The 11,713-nt window shown below is 53.4% G+C and overlaps 1 protein-coding gene across 4 annotated transcripts; it reads left to right on the top strand.

Moving 5' to 3' along the window:
* Positions 1–73: 73 nt before the first annotated feature.
* KIF3B (kinesin family member 3B) lies at positions 74–11,582 on the top strand. 4 transcript variants are annotated; one of them, XM_062009392.1, is made up of 9 exons: positions 74–121; positions 3,339–4,777; positions 5,352–5,453; positions 6,076–6,198; positions 6,297–6,415; positions 6,624–6,737; positions 7,359–7,464; positions 7,657–7,835; positions 8,080–11,582. In XM_062009392.1, exons 2-9 carry the CDS (start codon positions 3,395–3,397, stop codon positions 8,171–8,173), a joined length of 2,220 nt encoding a protein of 739 aa, XP_061865376.1. In that variant the 5' UTR covers positions 74–121; positions 3,339–3,394; the 3' UTR covers positions 8,174–11,582. The 4 variants fall into 4 exon arrangements, with proteins under 4 accessions (XP_061865376.1, XP_061865379.1, XP_061865377.1 ...); XM_062009395.1 differs by lacking the exon at positions 74–121 and adding an exon at positions 303–568; XM_062009393.1 differs by lacking the exon at positions 74–121 and adding an exon at positions 563–643.
* Positions 11,583–11,713: the final 131 nt, after the last annotated feature.

The raw sequence follows: 11,713 nt of genomic DNA, 5'->3' as shown, positions 1-11,713 counted from the left end.
CGCTCCGGAAGTGGCGGCGTGGGGGCGGGCGCGCGCGTTGCCAAGGAAGTGCGTCATGGCGGGGGCGGGGCCTCGGTGCCGCGGGAGGAGGCGGCCGCGCGGCTCCATGGTGACGGCGCAGGTGAGTCGGGCCCGGCCGCGGCCGTGCGGCGGCACCGGCCCCGGGACCTGCCGCGGCCCGGGGCGCTCGCCCGCCGGCCGGGGCCCGGTGCGGCGCGGGGGTGGCGGCGCGGGGCTGCCCGCGCGGCCGGTGCCGCTCGGCGGTGTGGGCCGGGGCAGGGAGCGAGGGACGCGGCGGGCCCTGCCCCCTGACAGGCCCCGGGCGCCGAGGGGAGGGCGGGCGGCACCGGGCGGCTGAGGGTCTCTCCCTCCCGGGCGCGGCTCGCTGGCCTCGGGTGCGGGGCCGGACGCCCCGGGCCCCCTCCCCTGGGCAGCCGCGAGGGCGGCGGGTGATGCCGTTACCAGGAGCGAGCTGGCAGGCCCGGCTGGAGCCGGGGGCCCGTGCCCGACGCCTCCCCGCGCCAGGGGACACCGCAGGGCGCTGCGCTGAAGCGAGGAGGTGACAGAGGTGACCACAGCAGAGGGCACGCGGTGGCAGAGGGGACGCTGGGGGTGTCCTGATGGGCCACGGCGCGTTAGGGAGGTACGGGAGAGGGGAACGGCAGCCACAGAGATGGTTGGGTTACGATGGGAGAGAAGGACACGAGGGGTGAGGCTGAGGCATTGCCAGCCCACAGATAAATCGCAAGGAGGCGATGGAGTGTGTGAGGTGGTTCCCGGGGACGTGCAGAGAAGGGCTAGGGCTGAGGCAGCACGCCAAGAAAACACTGCTTAGATCTTTAAGCTTGAGCTGGGATGTGGATGGGCCTCGGGACTCCAGACCGGCCAGGGCAGGCAGGAGGAGAGGGACGTGCCTGACACAGCCGATGCAGCAGCACCTCACACCAGCACCTCCCAGCTCCCGAGAGCTTCTGAGCACACATCCCTACCTGAGCTTACATTCTGGTAGTGGCAGTGCTTGGTTTTCTTTCAGGCACAGCCTTGTGCTTGGATTTCTGCCCACCCTTCCCTCTTGGTTCATCTGGAGCACAACTCCAAACACATTCATCCTTCACCTTGACCTTTAGGGAGGGAAGGGCAGGGCGGGGAGCGTGGATGCCATCCCCACTCTGCTGGCCAGCCCTGTCTGGCCACTCTGGGCAGCTCAGGCCTTGCCCAGGGGTTTCTGAGCAATGCAAAGGCTGCCAACTCATTGGGTTTATTTTTCAGTTACACACTTGGGTCAGTCTGAGGAAAACCATTGTTTGTTGTTCTTCCAGTAATCTTCACAGCAGCAGCTCAAATAATTTGGGACGATTTGTGAGGGATGTTACGAAAATAGCCCAAATGAGGGGAAAGTAAGTTATTTGTGACTACAGATTATCAGCATTATCAGACTCATCCTGATGAGATATTCCCAGAGGGACAGAACTATGGGACCTAAGTTTTGTTGCCAGAGCTGTCACAGGGGACACGGTGGGTGTTTCACTTCTGGCTCCTGGAGAGTATGTGGCTGGCCACGTGTGTTCTGGTGAAGATTAACTTCATTCTGGTCTCTTAGTGTCAGTCACAGCAGCTTCAGAAGGGGCACTTCTCATCAGTGGAGCGTTTTGGTTATTAATATAACACATACAATATGTCCTGGCTCTGCTTTCCAGAATCCTGCTTGTTGGGAGTGTTTGCCAATGGGAATGTTCTCCACAGTGGTGCAGGTGAACGTTGTGTGGACTTGTCCAAAAGAGTTTGTTTCCTGTGAGCTTGATCTACAGGAATATGTCTGGCAGGGGAATGTGTTTGACATGCAGCTGCTGCTGGTGAGCAGAGGGAGAGCTGCTTCCTGGGATCCTGCCAGGCTTGTCCCCGTTTCGCCTGTTCTTTGGTGCTGTTGTAGAAGGTGTGTTCCTTGTGAGCCAGACTGTCAGGTCATCTTCATGTGGAGCTGCCAGGAGGGAAATGGTTTCGTTCAGCAGTGATCCAAAATTCCTGGATCAGTTTGAATTGGCTGGGCAGGCTGGAAATGCTGCTTCTGGGTGATTGTCCAGTTAGGTCAGTTCAGTGCATGTTCCTCATCTTCCTCCCAGCAGCTACCACATGCTTTGGTGGGAATGAGGAGAAGCAAGAAGCTTCCCCTCACACACCCAGGGAAATTCTGAGAGGCCACATTGAGCTGTTCAGTACAAACTTGCTTATTTGTTGCTCTTGTGCTGTTCTTTGTAGCACAGATTGACAGGCTGGATGTTGGGAGAAAAATCAGAACCACAGCATGGTGGGGGTTGGAAGGGACCTTTAGAGATGGTCTAGTCCAACCCCCTGCCAAAGCAGGTTCCCCTCACTCAAGTGGCACAAGAACATGTCCAGGGGTTTTGGAAACCTCCGGAGCAGGAGCCTCCACACCCTCCCTGGGCAGCCTGGGCCAGGGCTCCCTCACCTCACACTAAAAGAGTTTCTCCTCCTATGCCAGTGAAACTGTTTGTGTTCCAGCCTGTGCCCATCACCCCTTGTCCTGGCACTGGATACAACAGACAAAAGTGCTGCCCCAGCCTCCTGACACCCACCATTAATGAGCTCCCCCCTCAGTCTCCTCCAGACTGAGCAGCCCCAGGTCCCACAACCTTTCCTCAGCAGGAAGATGTTCCAGTCCCCTGATCATCTTGGTGTCCCTGCACTGGCCTCTCTCCAGCAGTTCCCTGTCCCTCTGGAGCTGGGGAGTCCAGAACTGGCCACAGGACTCCAGATGAGGCTTCATCTAGACAGGGCAGAGGGAGAGCAGAACCTCCCTCACCTTGCTGCCCACACTCCTTGATGCACAAGCTTCCCTCTCAGTCCTCTTGCTCCAGTTCTGAAGTTCTCTGCCAGCTTGTGTGAAAAGCCCTCCTGAGACACACAATTACTGAGTGAAAAACAGACAAAACCCGTGGTCTCTGCAGGTCCAGCTGGTAGGGGAAGAGCAAAGAGGTGCTGAGGAGGCCAGGCTGGGCGCTGCCAGTGCTGCCCAGGCTCTCCAGCCTCTTCCAGTGTGGCAACAATTTGGTTTTTAAGGGTTGGTTTGAAAGCCAAGAGAAGGTTCCCCACTGACTCCACTGTTCCCCACTGACTGTAGAGATGTGATTTGAGGTGGGTTCTTTGCAGCAGAGCCTGTAGAAGTGATGCTGTTTGATGGACAGGACGGGCTTCGGTGAAGTCCCTCCCAAGCCAGCGACTGCCAGGCGCTGCTGGGGGAGCCCAGGCTGCGGCTTTGGGAGAGGATTGCTCCCTGCAGCAATGTGCCCTCACATCTTCCTCCTTTGTTGGTGTTCCAGGGTTCTAGCAGGGCACCATCCGCCGCTCAGCCCGGGCCGGCCCTAGACCCGCTGCCATGTCGAAGCTGAAGAGCTCGGAGTCCGTGAGGGTGGTGGTTCGGTGCCGGCCCATGAACAGCAAAGAGAAAACGGCTTCGTACGAGAAAGTGGTCAATGTGGACGTGAAGCTGGGGCAGGTCTCGGTGAAGAACCCCCGGGGAACGACTCACGAGCTGCCTAAAACCTTCACCTTTGACGCCGTGTACGACTGGAACTCCAAACAAGTGGAACTCTACGATGAGACCTTCAGGCCTCTGGTGGACTCGGTTCTGCAAGGGTTCAACGGGACTATCTTCGCCTACGGGCAGACTGGGACGGGGAAAACGTACACGATGGAAGGGGTCCGCGGGGACCCTGAGAAGAGGGGCGTCATCCCCAACTCATTTGATCACATCTTCACCCACATCTCCAGGTCTCAGAACCAGCAATACCTCGTTAGGGCGTCTTACCTGGAAATCTACCAAGAAGAAATCAGAGACTTGCTGTCAAAGGATCAGTCCAAGCGGCTGGAGCTGAAGGAGAGGCCGGACACTGGGGTGTACGTTAAGGATCTGTCGTCCTTTGTCACGAAAAGCGTCAAAGAGATCGAGCACGTCATGAACGTGGGGAACCAGAACCGCTCCGTGGGGGCCACCAACATGAACGAGCACAGCTCTCGCTCTCACGCCATCTTCGTCATCACCATCGAGTGCAGCGAGCTGGGGCTGGATGGGGAGAACCACATCCGCGTGGGGAAGCTCAACCTGGTGGACCTGGCGGGCAGCGAGCGGCAGACCAAGACTGGAGCCCAGGGAGAGAGGCTCAAGGAGGCCACGAAAATCAACCTCTCCCTCTCGGCTTTGGGCAACGTGATCTCCGCCCTGGTAGATGGCAAAAGCACACACATTCCCTACCGGGACTCGAAGCTGACTCGCTTACTGCAAGACTCGTTAGGTGGCAATGCCAAGACTGTGATGGTGGCCAACATAGGCCCTGCCTCTTACAACGTGGAGGAGACTCTGACCACGCTGAGGTACGCCAACCGCGCCAAGAACATCAAGAACAAGCCACGAGTGAACGAGGACCCGAAGGACGCTCTGCTACGGGAGTTCCAGGAGGAGATCGCCCGGCTCAAGGCACAGCTGGAGAAACGGTCCATTGGCAAAAGAAAGAGGAGAGAGAGGAGGAGGGACGGTGGGGAAGAGGAGGAGGACACCGAAGAGGGTGAGGATGAAGGAGATGACAAAGACGACTATTGGAGGGAGCAACAGGAAAAGCTGGAGATCGAGAAGAAAGCTATAGTTGAGGATCACAGCTTGGTGGCAGAAGAAAAGATGAGACTGCTGAAGGAGAAGGAGAAGAAAATGGAGGACTTGAGGCGAGAGAAGGAGGCGACAGAGATGCTGAGTGCTAAGATCAAGGTACGGTCCTTCCTTGTCATGTGTTTTGAAAGCACTTTATGTAGGCCGTGGGGAGAACAGAGGCCTTCCCAGCTTGGGAAGAGCTTTCACAAGAAGGCTCCAGGACAGTGGCTTATGTTTAGATTGGAGGGCTTAAAATAAACCGTTTCTGGCCAGAAGTTGCAATTTCCACCATTAATTACACATCTCAGTGGTGATGGGTTGTTGCGTTGTTCAGATCTTGTCAGATCTTACACAGTCAGCACAATGAAATGTGATGATGCATCTTTCCACGAGCTGTGGCGTGGAAGGTGCTTCATTCTGTCCCAGGTCATTAAGGAGTTAATTACAGGAGAGCACAGTCTTGGTTCTCCAGCTGTGCTGCAGGTTGCAGCCCTGGGTGGTTCTAAGCAAGTCACTGTGTCATTCATCCCTCAGTTCTGTAGGAGCTTTAGGAAACAGTAATTCCTGCAGCAGCTGACATGAGGGAGATCATTAGATAAGGGTCCTTCCCCGAGGAGGCTGGATCCACGTGAGAGAAAATGCAGTTTTGTGGTCACTGAGAGAAGGTTCTGACCCTAGTTTTTCCTTTCAGGCCATGGAAAGCAAGCTGCTGGTGGGGGGGAAAAACATTGTGGATCACACGAACGAGCAGCAGAAAATCCTCGAACAGAAACGACAGGAAATCGCAGAACAGGTACAAGGAAGAACATTGGCTGGGCTGTACAGAACTTGTGTCAAAGGTTGTGTCAGGAGCAGCTGTAAGAGAACTCACCATGGTTAACTGCAGCATTGGTTGAATGGCAATCTTTACTTCAAAAGAAGGGGGAAGGGCTTATGTCCTGTTTGTCATTGTATGAAATAAGGAGAAGAGGTTTGTAAGAGCTTTATTCCAGCTCTTCACATTAAGGATTTGTGTCCTGTCTTGCTTCGAGCAGCCTGGAAGTGGAGAAATCCTTGGAATACCTCAGAGAGGGACAGTTCAGCCATCAGCTCAAGGGAGGGGTGTTTGCTCTGTGCTCAAAGCATTTTCTGCTGCTGATTCTTAAGTGCAATGGCTGCTGTGAATCCCTAAAGAGAATCTAAATGGTGTTTGATTCTTTTAATTGAAGCTTGAGCACATTTACTCACACTATCTGATTTTAGTAGCAAAATCAGGACAAAGAAGAGTTAGTGCTTCTGGTGCTTCTGAGGAAAGAGGTAGGAAGAGCTCAAAGGTGAAGCCCAGGGAGGTAATAACATCCTGAGCTTGGTTCCACACGTGGCAGCCTGGAGGTGACAATGGAGTTGTGGTCTTTAATCTTGCTTGTCACCTTCAGAAACGTCGGGAGCGAGAGATCCAGCAGCAGATGGAGAGTCGGGACGAGGAAACACTGGAGCTGAAGGAAACCTACAGCTCCCTGCAGCAAGAGGTGGACATAAAGACCAAAAAGCTCAAAAAGGTAAAATGATTCCATGTCTAGTGGGTTAGGGAGAAAATGGAGTTGTGTGTGGAGGAGACGTGGGCAAACTGTGCTTTTGGCTCCCGTGTGTGTTGCAGCTGTTTTCCAAGCTGCAAGCTGTGAAGGCAGAGATCCACGATCTCCAGGAAGAGCACATCAAGGAGCGCCAGAACCTGGAACAGACCCAGAATGAACTTACCAGGGAACTAAAGCTGAAGTGAGTCCCATCCCATCACAGCCTGCTGTTACCTGTGGCAGAGGCAGTTTCCCTGGCTGGGGAGCGGAGGGACTGCATTGCACGTGCTTCTGGAACAGGGCTGAATGTGATCAAAACCATTCCTCCTGTTCCAGTGGGAAGGGAGCAGTGGAAAGTCATCTGCTAATGATGTTTCTTGTGTCTTTCCCATTGCTGTGGTTGCATATAGGCACCTGATTATTGAAAATTTCATTCCCTTGGAAGAAAAGAATAAGATCATGAACAGATCATTCTTTGATGAAGAGGAAGACCAGTGGAAACTGCATCCCATAACCCGTCTGGAGTGAGTCTGCTTCTAATCTGCTCTTGGGATGGAATTACAGATCCCACAAAACCCTCTAGCTGTCAGAAGGGGCATTGGATTGGGGATTTAAAGTGACCCTCTGGAGTTCACAGCTCCTTGCTGCACAATACAGCACGGTGTTCCTCTTAGTAGGCTGACTACAAGGGGAATGTTCAGTTAGGAGAATTCTGGGAAGATTAGGATTCTTCTTCTAGATTAGCCCAATAATTGATTGTGAAATCCACCTAGGAGTGCATTCACCATTCCAGTAGCAATGAGTTCCTGAGTTTCTTTCCTGGCTTAGATAGGAAAGCTCTCAAATACAATTCTGGGGAGAGCTGTGGCTGGATCCTGCCTCTCTCCACACAGAGCTCTCCACAGCAAATGTAGACAGTTGGGTGCATCTGAGTGCAGCTGTGGTCTGTGGAGTAAAAATAAGTAGAAATCCTTCCTTTTGGGTTGGGAACAGATGACTCAGGACAGCTGAATGTCCTTTGTCTCTGCAGAGGTAGTTCCTGCTCTCCTGAGAGGTGTTTCTCTGTGAACTGGCTGATGTTTTAGCTCATAAACTCCAACTCTTTGGCTTTGGTGTGTAACAGAGCAGGGCTCTCTTTTCTCTAGTACCCAGCAGATGATGAGGCGCCCGGTGTCTGCCGTGGGCTACAAGCGGCCGCTGAGCCAACACGCCAGGACATCCATGATGATTCGCCCAGAGGCGCGGTACAGGGTAAGCCCACATGTGGTTACAAGCTTCAGCTGCTCACCCTCCTGGTCAGGAGAATGGCCATTGCAGAGGGCTGGGAGTTCTCTCATGTCCTGCAGACATCTGTAAAATTCTTCAGAATCAGTTTCTGGAGGGAAAAGTGCATTTCATTTGTATGGACACGGGTAGACCTGGACTGTGCTTTTACTCTCTCAGGCAGAGAACATTGTGTTACTGGAACTGGACATGCCCAGCAGAACAACGAGGGACTATGAAGGTCCAGCCATTGCTCCCAAAGTTCAGGCAGCTCTAGAAGCAGCTCTGCAGGATGAAGATGAGATACAGGTGGATGCTTCCAGCTTTGAGAGCACCTCAAATAAAAAATCAAAACCCAGGTGAGCTGGACTTGGGGTAAGCAGGTGAGGCAGCAGCAGGGCTGCAAGGACAGTTGTATCTCTGTCAGTGAGGTTAGGGTGAGCTGGGCTGTGAAGCAGAGAGAGAGAGGAACATGGGCAAGCTGAGACTGATGGGAGAATAAATGCAGTGAAAAAAGTCAGCTTTGGGGAGATTCATCTTAACAGGTAACAGGGGACATTGGTGGGGCTTTTGGCTTATTTTGTTTCATTTTTATTTCTTCAGGCCTAAAACTGGAAGGAAATCTGGGGGATCCTCTTCAGCAGGCACCCACAGTTCTCAGCTCTACCCACAGTCCCGAGGGCTGGTTCCAAAGTAAAACCAGCAGTTCCTCTCCAGGGCATCAACAGCCTTTGCCTTCTGAGAGCAGAGACGAGGAAAAAGCTGCAGAGAGAACTCCTGGCCAGGCTCCAGCCCCTTTCCCCTGGAGATGGCCTCTGTGCTGTTGAACTGACTTGTGCCAGTCTGGGAGCACTGAGCCACAGGAAGATCCGTGCTTGCAATTCAGCATTTGGCCTCTGTGGGAAACAGATTTTAGTTAGGAAATGAGAAATGCATGAGGTACGTTCAAGTGTGTTAGAAGCCATGGGAATCACCTCACAGCATCACCATCTCCTCCTGCACTAGCCCTTCTGCTGCACTGGGCCTTTTTTGTTGTTGGGCAATAAGAAGACAAGAGTTGAAAATCATCTCAACAGAACCATCACTCCAGAGCTCCACAGTGAGAACCAAAGCAGAGGATCTGTTCAAACTTGACTAGGTGCATAGTTTTTTCCCTCTTCCTGCTTGACGGACTGGAATCATTTGTGGTTAAGAGGTCAGTGTGAACGGGCAGCAGCCAGTGTGTACTCACCACCACGTAGCTGTGCCTCCCGTTAGAGTGGGAGGGAAAAAACGGGGCCTTGGAAGGAACTTTTCACTCTCCAGAAAGAAAGCAGTAGAAACTGAAATCCCTTCCTTGTTTACAGGCACAAGTGAGAGCTCCACTAAACTGACCTCCCACAGACCTCACCCCTACCAGCAGGAACCACCTAGTCAGAGAACACACCTGCATAGCAGTGCCAGCTTCACAGCTCGCTTCCTCTCTCATGCCTTCATTTTTACCCCAGGCATTTCAAACCAGTGTCCATGCGAAGTCTTAAAACAGTGGGGTGGTTTCCTCACGGGACTGGCTCAGAGCTCTCTTCCTGGCAGGCTCTGAGCTCTCTTCCCGGCAGGCTCGGGCTGCCCTTGTGCTCCCCCGGGAGGCGGGCAGAGGGCAGAGCACCGTAAGGCGGAGCGGCCTTGGAGCAGAGCTCTTCCTGCAAGCACAGCCCTTCCCCTCGCTGTATGAGGAGGTTCAGCCTTCGGTACCTTTTGTGCCTCGCCTATTCCACCTTGGAAGCTTTCCCTTTGCACCTCTCAGCCTGTGCAGAGCCCGCTGGGAGTGAAAGCACCAGTTACTGACTCTGGGAAATGGACTCTGGTAATAATTCCAGGGAGTTCACTTTGAAAACGAGAGAGGAAGAGCTCCTGCTTTTGATGGTCTCTATGCAGAGCTGCCCTATGACTGAAGCAGGCTCCTGTCATGCTGCAGGCTCGTGTGGCAGGCTAGAGGGTGGTGGAAGTGCCACGCTGAGGACAGAGTAAGGTGTCCCTGTCTAGTGTCTCACAGCTCATTCGTAAGTTTTAGTTCACTGTATACCGAGGCTCGGGATGGTGCTTTTTCTGGTTGCTGTCACCTTATGAATGTTTTTACCCCTTTCCCTCACTGATGACTTCCTCCAGGCTGACATGTGCAAGTGGATGAGAATTTGCCTGGTTTCAGAAATGCCCTGCCTCTGCCTGGTGTGCTCATTCGGCACTAGCACAGCTCACCTCTGCATCTGCAGGCACGGTGCCCCGGTGAGCAGCTGCCCAGGGCAGCCCCAGCTCGGCTGCTTTCATCCACACAGTGCTTCTCTGCACCTCAGAATCAAGATACATACACACAAATGCATATATATATGAGTTTTGGTGGAAGAAAGAGGAGTTTGCTTGTAACTGAGAGCAGGCATGTGACAAATTTCTTTCAGTATGGAAACCTGGCATACTCTTCCCTTTCATAAAGCACTGTTTCTGCTCACAGAGCCTCTTCAGTGGCTCTTGCTGCAGAACATGTCACCTTCCCTTTTCTCCTTCCTCCTCTCTAGCACATCATCCTCTGCACATGGCTGTTTCAAAGGGATGATTGTATGGTGTAAGCACTCTGAGAACTGAAACGAAAGGGGGCAAAGACCTGAAACATCGACAACGTGTGTAACCAGGTGTATGTGCACACCCCTGTGCATGTTCTGTGTGCTGATGCATACAGAGGCATGTCTGTGCCTGCATATAGAGCTCCTGGGACACTGTTCTTCCACAGGGACTCCTCTGTGGAACTCCTGTGCTGGGAGCTCCTCATGGCAGGGCTGGCGTGCTGCAAACCCAACCTCTCCTCGTTTGAGTGTCCATAGCTGGTTAATGTGGCAGAAAGGCTCTGTTTTTAATACTGTAGAAATTCAGTAGCAAGGTGAAGGAAACTCAGTAGGGTGGAAAAAAGAGAACAAAACTGCATATTTAGTTGTTGTATTTCCATTGGAGCAGGGGCTGGAGGCTGGGGGAGTGCAGGCACGGGCAAGCTCACGTCACTACAAAAGCTTCAGAGTCTCATTCCAATGGACTTGTCCTCGACCAGATACTCAGTGGCACTGATATTAAGATAAAATACATTGTCTTAAGCTGTACAAAATGTACTGAGCTCTGTGTTGAAGTTTCTAGAAACATTCCTGTCAAGTTTGCCCCTCTGTGGCTGTTCCCTGAGCCAGCTGGGCTTCCTGCAGGGCAAGGGCCAGACACAGGAAATCCAGCAGCTCCTGGAAGAGGCCCACGGACAGCATGTGCCAGCACAGTTCCTTCAGAGGAATGTTTTACATCCTTCTGCTCTGATCTGTATAATGGGATCCTTTTGTGAAAGGTGACATGGAGCTCAAGGCAGCCCCTGGCTCTGGGACAAGCCCTGTGTGACATGTGCATAGGAATCAAAAGCACTTTCCAAAACCCCTTGACGGGGCTCTAGCGCCTTTCTGAACACATTTGCATGCTGCTTGAATCTTCTGAAGCACATACCTCTGTCCCAGCCCCTGGGGCTCATGCAGTACACAGATCAGAGCTGACTCGTGTTCAGGGTTGTCTGCAAGCCTGCCTGCTCTGAACACAGCTCCCTAAGACACCCAGAGCCTGGAGCTGTCTCCTCTCTGTCACCCTTCAGGTGCAACAGCTCAGGGCGACTCCCCTGGGTCTGTTCCTGCTGTGTGGAAGGCAACTTGGGAAAGATAACCTGTACAAGCCATAACTGAATAGGGAGATGGAACTGAGAACACTGCTCCTGGCTGTGCTGTGCAGGGGGGTCACTGCCCCAGGTGCTCACAACCCCCTTCAGTCCCGTGTCCTGCCCGAGGGAGATCCCGAGCCCTCTGCACACAGCTGTCCGTCCCTCTGAGAACTCCTGGGGGTCACCCCTCTCCGCTGTCCCTTCGCTCATCTGTAGACAAAGAACCTGTCAATAGTTCTGTCCATAGTTTTACAGCTTGTATTTATTTGTATCATCTCTTTTGTCTAGGAATGTAAAGTGATACCGAGATACAACGTCTAATAAAGTCAATAAGAGCTATTGCATCTACCAAGGCGGGTCCGGCTCCATTAATTCCCCTGTGAGTAAGGGCAGCGCAGCTCCATGTATTACCCCGCCGCACGGTGCTTCCCCCTCCCGCCCCCACGGAGAAGAACCACCTCCGGGCAAGCGATGAAGTGTAAGGCGTGAGTGGGAGCGGAGCTGCGTCTGGCACTGGGCACCCGGCGA

This window comes from Colius striatus, chromosome 16, assembly GCF_028858725.1.
Source record: "Colius striatus isolate bColStr4 chromosome 16, bColStr4.1.hap1, whole genome shotgun sequence".
NCBI lineage: Eukaryota > Metazoa > Chordata > Aves > Coliiformes > Coliidae > Colius > Colius striatus.
The sequence above is the reverse complement of the archived record's forward strand: the minus strand, read 5'-3'. Positions and strand labels throughout refer to the sequence as shown.